At 48.0% G+C, this 8,076-nt stretch overlaps 1 protein-coding gene across 1 annotated transcript in view; it reads left to right on the top strand.

The window, feature by feature from the left end:
• The window catches only part of LOC122130348 (EH domain-binding protein 1-like), a gene marked incomplete at its 3' end in the record, with an annotated part of 66,699 nt that overhangs the window by 24,382 nt on the left and 34,241 nt on the right, over positions 1-8,076 (top strand). The window contains exon 4 of the mRNA XM_042705076.1: positions 3,365-3,418. Within this exon, the coding sequence (XP_042561010.1) occupies positions 3,365-3,418 (54 nt within the window). The remainder of the gene's footprint in view (positions 1-3,364; positions 3,419-8,076) is intronic.

Genomic DNA, 8,076 nt, shown 5'->3' with positions numbered 1-8,076 from the left:
GAATGTCCCGTTCAACGTCCACACAGTGTTTGCTCTGGGTCCAGACAGACACACACACACACACACACACACACTCTGCCACAGCCTGCACTGATGCGGTGGACACCCAGGGTGCAGCAGACGCTCGCCCACACACAATCCAGTGTCAGGAATCATGCACCTCCTCCAACTGACCTCATTGAGTATACCTCTCGGAACTACATTACCCACAGTTCAGTTCAGTAGTCTGATTTAACCACCCCACACCTCATGTATATTTCACGCTGTCTGGCCGCGGCACCCCTCCCTTCCTGTCACCTGACCCGGGGCCTGGTGCTTTGGGACCCAGTGGAGTCCGTTCTGTGGCGGTTCCGTTCTGTTCCGTTCTGTGGCGGTTCCGTTCCGTTCTGTGGCGGTTCCGTTCCGTTCTGTGGCGGTTCCGTTCTGTGGCGGTTCCGTTCTGTGGCGGTTCTGTTCTGTGGCGGTTCCGTTCTGTGGCAGTTCCGTTCCGTTCTGTGGCGGTTCCGTTCTGTGGCAGTTCCGTTCCGTTCTGTGGCGGTTCCGTTCTGTGGCGGTTCCGTTCCGTGACGGTTCCGTTCCGTGGCGGTTCCGTTCCGTGGCGGTGCTAGCGCACACAGACTAATGAGAATCAGCAGGAAAGCGCCGCGCTCAGAACAATCTCCCTTCAGGCAGGGGAAGTGCTCCGCGTTCCCCGCTCGCTCGTTCGCCCCGCTTCCCATCCCACCCTTCTCCTCTCCTCCTCTCCTCTCCTCTCCTCTCCTCCCCCGGTCTTGTCACCGAGCAACCAGAAAAAGAATTCACTTCCAATTGACCTGTTTTGAGTGGAGCGAGCCAGGAGGAGCAGTAAATCCGCATAGATTGGAGACGAATGGTGGTGTAACGATAACGCCCAATCAATGGCTGCTGTTACGGCCACGATGAGATACGGGCAGAGGGCCGGGGCTATTTCAGGAGCCCCATCGTCAGCGGCGGCAGGAAGCAGGGGGTGGTGGTGGGGGTGTGTGGAGGCGGCGGGATGGAGGGATGTTTATTTGTGTGGTCATTAAAGGGAACAAATAGAGTGAGTGCAGCCTGTAAATGACAGGCCTGGCTTGGACAGGGTGGGTCCAGAGCTGAAAGCGCTCACATCGATCCCTGCTAGATACCTGCAGCCAAATTAGAATGGGAGTGATTATAGAGAGAGGGGTGTGTGTGTGTGTGTGTGTGTGTGTGTGTGTGTGTGTGTCTGTGTCTGTCATGCTGTGTGTGTGTGTGTGTGTGGTGTGTGTGTCCTGCTGTGTGTGTGTGTCCTGCTGTGTGTGTGTGTGTGTGTGTGTGTGTGTGTGTGTGTGTGTGTGTGTGTGTGTGTGTGTGTGTGTTTTGTGTCCTGTGTCCTGGTCCTGAATGTGTGTTGGGTATTCAGTGATCTGGTTAAACTCTGACTCTGATGTTGAATATGTTGGTGTCTGTGTGCAGTGTGTGAGTAATTGCTGATTGGACGGTGAGTGCCTGCAGTATTCAGTGTGCAGTGTTTATATATATGTGTGTGTGTGTGTGTGTGTGTGTGTGTGTGTGTGAGAGAGAAAGAGAGAGAGAGAGAGAGATGTGAGGGGATATTTGGTTGACAGCTCAGTGTGTGATTGATTTGAATTTTATTGGGTGTGTGTGTGTGTGTGTGTGGGGGGGGGCATGTGATTGTGAAGGTTAATCAGCAGTAACAGCCAGACTGCAGACTGCGGTGGCCTCCTCCGTCATTACTGCCTCGTTTTATCCTCTGGATTGAAGAGGAGAGGAGCAGAGGGAGGAAGAGCAGAGGGAGGAGGGAGAAGGGGTGGAGAAGTGTGTCCCCCTGATCTGGCCAGCAACAGACAGTGTGTGTGTGTGTGTGTGTGTGGGTGTGTGTGTGTATATGTGTGAGTGATGGCTCCAGAGGCTCCAGTCTCCTCTGTAGAGAGACAGCGCAAATGGACCATCATCTTTTATCCAGAGCAAGTGCTGTTATCTGTGACATCCTGTCCTCATGGAGCACTGTGTGTGTGTGTGTGTGTGTGTGTGTGTGTGTGTGTGACCTCCCTGTCCTCTACGTGCCCACCTTCATGAAGTAGGTCACAGGGACACTAATGTTTTTAGCCTAATGGAACTGTGACTGGCACTGAAGCCCGATCCATCTTGTCCCCAGCAACAACATGGGACATTTCCCACTGTTCCCAGACATTTTAAAAGCCTTTAGAATCAAAAGCATCTCCTCTCCTCCACATGTTATCAGTACAGCGAGTGACCCCAGCAGTAATTACTAGCCTAATGCTACCATGCTCGGCCACCCCAGCAGTAATTACTAGCCTAATGCTACCATGCTTGGCCACCCCAGTAGTAATTACTAGCCTAATGCTACCATGCTTGGCCACCCCAGTAGTAATTACTAGCCTAATGCTACTATGCTTGGCCACCCCAGTAGTAATTACTAGCCTAATGCTACCATGCTTGGCCACCCCAGTAGTAATTACTAGCCTAATGCTACCATGCTCGGCCACCGCAGTCTACGGTTCCCTTCAGTGCCCTCGGAGTACTGGACCAGGAGGGAAGTTACCTGATTATGGGCAGTCAGAGCACAGTAACGCCATAGAACAAGTAGTAGAGTCTAGTTGCTCACTACTAAGTGCAGGGCTTTTTAAGGGCATGCGTTTTATACAAGGCTATCAGGGTGTGTGTGTGTGTGTCTGTGTCTGTGTGTGTGTGCGTGTGCGTGTGCGTGTTTTATACAAGGCTATCAAGATGTGAGGATGGTGCTCTGCTGCTGATCCAAACAGTATGGCTTACAGTAGCGCTAATTTAGGACTGACAAAGTGGTTTTGTCTTTTGGCTTATATAGCTCAGGAAACAGTGGTCCTCGTCTGGTCGTGGGATTCTGTGATATTTGAGGCTAAGGCCTTGGCAAGAATGGGTAAACTGAACCACAAATCACATTTGCATCTTTTAGCGCAGACCCAGTTCTCACAAATTGTTTTGTTGTGGTGTTCAAATAAAAGTCGCCACTTTCACCAACTTTGCCTTGCTGTGTTGCCTCAGCTGCACCTACTCTCGATTCCCCCCCACAGACACCCAAAGCTACACACATGCACTTCATTATCCAGTGCTACTGGAACGCGTTTGTACTAAATATGAATTAAATAAATAATAATAAAGAAATAAATGTATTACCTAGCTGTACTACTCTTACTCTTGTCTTTATTTGTTTACCTGCTACTGAATGTTTTTACTGAGATGCTTCACGGACGAGGTTGTAGATGGTCGAAAAGATAGCTGCTTCGGAGTCCACCCATCACCTAGGGGCGTATGAAAAATCTGCCATCACTGCTTGTCTTGATCCGTGTCTCTTGTGTTCCAGGACCCCCACGCAGAAGAGTTTGAGGACAAGGAGTGGACTTTTGTCATTGAAAATGTAAGTGAGCTATTTTTTGCCAGACTCCACATGTTTATAGCTACACTGCCATCTAGTGGCAAGAAAAGTGTCAGCCTTCGCTTATGTTCTGACATATGTAGTGAAGGTTCATGTTATTCACTGTAGTTCAGTTTCTGATTGGGCTAATTTAGTTTTGGATGAGTTATTGTATGAGGCATAGCTGAATGCTGTCTCTGGGTAATCTTTTTAAGAGGCACCCACATTTCTTACTCTCTGTAATTTAATGAATTGTACGTGATGCTAGTTCACCATAAAGTCTATGTTTGAACTTGCATTTAACTAGCGTATCTGAATGAATTAATCAGGAATCTTCCAGTTGTTCGAGTTGACTATATGTAGCCAATGGAAAAGGAGCTGTACATCACATGCATTCAATCACGCAGGGGTTTCACACTGCCCTTTGCAGTGTTATTGGGCCCTCTAGTGGACATGAGTGGAATTACACAATTGTATGGTCCGTTTTCCAACACCTCCACTACCACTACCAATCTTTTTTTTTTGTAATTACTAGCAATACATGTGCAAGCTCATGCTTTGCATTCAGACTTGAGCCTGTTGCGCTCAGACTCTGTGTGGCATCTATAATGTGAGTGTGTGGCTGCTATTGTCTGCTCTTATTGGCTATCTATGCAGGCAACATGACAGAATGCTGATGAGAAAATTGGATTGAGGCCCTAAATACAATGCTGGTTACCCAGGTTGTATCTGATAACTAGTTAGCCTGATAACAGACATTTAAAATCAAGAATAAGATGTTCCATACTCCATGCAACTGTGTGTGTGTGTGTGTGTGTGTGTGTGAGTATATGTATGTGAGAACATATCTGTTTTTGTGTGCAGTGTCACTCCTGGACAAACAGCCCATTGTACATCTGTGTTATTATTCCTCACGGACCTACACAGTGGACCTAAACTAAAACCCCATCAGATACTGGCGGGTCTATGTGTTCAGGGTTCCCGCGGGTCCTTAAAAAGTCTTAAAATGTCTTAAATTAAAATTCGGGTAATTAAGGTCTTAAATTGTCTTAAATTTCACGTAAAGTTGCTGTATGTATTATTTTTTTTGCCGGTGCGCTTAATGACGATGAGAAAGCACAGTGGTGCATCGTAAAACATCTAATAGTTGATTAATTTAGTATTGTGTGAAATGAGTCTCCGCAATTTAATAGCTGTTTACGGTACGTCGGCTACAGACGCTGACGTCAGGCTGCGTGTCGCCATTACGCGGTGGTCGATGTGAGGTTCGACACACACACACACACACACACACACTTGGGAATCTCCAAGTAATCTGTGAACGCAAGCTGTCATGAATATTTCTTTCAAGCTTGTTTGTTTGGCCAACCCATGTCACCATGACACGCTTTTTATTTTGAGTCTTCTGGTCTGTTCGAAATGGAAGGTAGCTGCCTCAATGCCGTAATTGACAGGTGTATTACAAGACGTCTTTCGGGTGAAAGCGTTGGTTTCGAGCGGCCTTTTTAAGATGGCATTTACGGTAACATGTAACGTTGGTACGCTGCAATAACGTTATGCTATCTAACGTAGGCTAACGTGCTAAAGTCAGACAGTTGGCTGACAGACGCCTCGCAAATCACATCAACCATTTTTGCTGGTTACAATAACGGTGTTATCGGATAGTACAGTGTCTTTTTCTCGGTAACTTTTGACAAATCTAAGCGTGAAAACGCCGAAAAATGTACATTTACATAAAAGACATGGCCGTCAGGCGAGTTTGGTCCGGAGTTTAGCTGCTAAAGTTATCTCCTGTCCTGTCGTTTAAAGCAAACCTTTTAGCTCTGGCATTGGTCTCCCATTATGTATTTATCACTTCACTGGATTGGAAGACCATTTTCCAGGCTCTCGCATGCCCCCTTCATTGAGGCAGAGGTTACGTTTGCCTCCCCTATGTGCTTTTTCACTGTGGTTTTATGACAGATCAGCAAGACTAAATAGCTTCTTCACATACGTGAAATACATTACATTACCTATTCTATGGATACAAACGACATATAATAACAGTGTCTACAAATAATTCAGTGATGACAAACAATGAGAAAGCAAAAGGCATGTGCTCAACCCAGTGTGTGAGGGATTGCACAAACTGAGATGAGGCGCAGCTCGTTGCTGCCTCACCTCGCGAGTCGCCTCTGTTTGAACTGGAACATGCTCATGGTCAAATTCAGCGATTTTGATTATAAAAATGATCGGAATCATACAAACATTTTATTTAAATCACAGATCAGTAGATAATTATTAATATTTATTTAGTTTTTTACTTTGTATGAGGCTCTGCCTCCCCTGACCACACGTCCCTATGTAATCTGAAACACTGACCCATTTTCTACTGCCGGGCGCTTCACTGCAACTGAACAAATTTACCACTCTCCTACTTCAGTTTGTTTTCAGAATGAGATCATTTTAGAAGGAGGATGCCATTACTGTGGCTCAACTAGAGGCAGGTTGGGTTGGCCTGTGCCCGTGCAACATTCAACACAGGAATGTTTATGATTAAACTGTTACCAGAGCATTTGTGCAAAATGTTCTTATATATAAAATATATTCCCCGGGGAGCATGCCCCGGACCCTCCTAGGGGGTTCGCATCGTTGTCACCTTTTTCATCCCTGATGAGTTTGCACCCCTGAATTGAGTATTCCAAAGCAATTGTGACATTTTTGGGTCTTAAATTATATTTGTTGAGGTCTTAAAAAAGTCTTAAAAAGCATTAAATTTGACTTTTGAAATGGTGCAAGAACCCTGGTGTTGGACTGACCCGGCTCATTGAAGCGCCTTTGTCACTGTTGTGAGGACAGTCCATGTCGTGCCGTCCCCCTTCTCTTTCACGTGACGCGTGCCCCTTGTCTTTCACGTGGCGCATGCCCCTTGTCTTGCCCCTGTGACGCGTGCCCCGAGTCTGGCCGTGCCTTTGGCAGCCCCGCTGTGCCGCTGGGCTTTGGGGCTTTGTGGCCAGCAACGTGTTCTGGGCCAGCGGCGTGTTCGGGGCCAGCGGCGTGTTCGGGGCCAGCGGCGTGTTCGGGGCCAGCGGCGTGTTCTGGGCTGCCAGTGATTCCGATCTCCTTCAGCGTGAGAGGCCTGGGCTGGGGACGAGCCCTCGCTCCTTCGGCACGGAGGGCTCATACTTTACCCGTGCCCTCACACTTGGCCTCATGCCTCAGATCTGATGTGCAACACACACACACACACACACACACACACACACACACACACACACACACGCAGCAGCAGCAGAGCCAACTGACTAAAGATGGTCCTGTCCCGCGTCTTAATCCTCCTCCTCTCTCTCCACTCAGAAAGGCTCTTGGCTACTATCGATGGAAGACATCAGTCTTACCCAATAGCATTTTCCAGGAGTGAGTTCTTCATTTCTGTTGACTGGTGTTGTAAATGAACGCCATCATTAAAGGGTATTTCATAGGTGCAGTTTGGGTATAAATGAATTGTATGTTGGTGTAGCTACTGTATCCTATAATTGCAGGGTTTGTACATTTTCCCCCTCTCCTTCCTCTCTCTTTCTCCCCCTCTCTCTCTCTCTCTTCCCCCTCTCTTTCTCCTCTTTCTTCTCCTCTTAGTACCCTTCCCCCTTACCTGCCTCTCTCTCTCTCTCTCCCCCCTCCCTCTCTTTCTCCCTCTCTCTCCTTCCTCTTTCTCTCTCTCCCTCTCTCTCCTTCCTGTCCCCTTCACCCCTCCACTCTGCCCAGTGTTGGGGCTCTGTCCAGCTGGCTGCAGCACCCTGCAGGGCCTGACTGCCCAGCACTCAGCACACAGGCTCACTATTGTAGACACACACACACACACACACACACACACACACACACACACACCATGTGCACATCAGCACATGTACATACCAGTCCCAGCTCAGGTGATGGTTTGCTGCCTTAGTTCTCTCTCATCTAAGGTGTGTGTGTGTGTGTGTGTGTGTGTGTGTGTGTGGGAGGGGTTTCTTCTTGGATCAGTACCAAGGCCCGGGCTCCTGTCCAGCCCGGGATACTCCAGTCCATCTGTCTTCACAGCAGAGACGACACACATGCACACACATACTATACATACTTTTGTGCGCACACACACACACACACACACACACACACACAGCAGCACATGCACACTCCCTATTCAGTGGTTGAGGTCATCACAAACATACAAATATAAACACACGCTCTCCGGATCTCACTGTGTCGAGACTCTCAGTGCGAGACACACACACACACACACACACACACACTACCAGCGTATCAGGATAGTGGCGCCTCAGACAGCCTGGCATCGATCTACTGTTAGTCACCACACACACAAACACTGCACACAAATTTAAACACATGAAGGGAACCATGCTGAAACACACTGCCTCTCACTTGCCTAATGAAACACACACTCACACACTTCGATCATGTGGATTGTGTATGAGGCCTTACTTGACTAAAAGCAGACGTGGTGATTGCTGATGGACTCATTGACATCAGTGTCCCTTGTGCCGTGCCTCAGCTGACGCGGTCTCCTATTACTTAAATGGTCGTCAGTCATCCTGGTACCCTTTGCAGGTTGTTCAAATAGGAGCAAAAGCTCAATGCCTTTATGGTGGCAGTTCAGTATACTCTGACATGACCGTCACAGACGG

Source organism: Clupea harengus, unplaced genomic scaffold (genome assembly GCF_900700415.2).
Source record: "Clupea harengus unplaced genomic scaffold, Ch_v2.0.2, whole genome shotgun sequence".
Taxonomy (NCBI): Eukaryota; Metazoa; Chordata; class Actinopteri; order Clupeiformes; family Clupeidae; genus Clupea; species Clupea harengus.
Note: the sequence above shows the minus strand (reverse complement) of the source record. Positions and strands in the feature narration are given on the sequence as shown.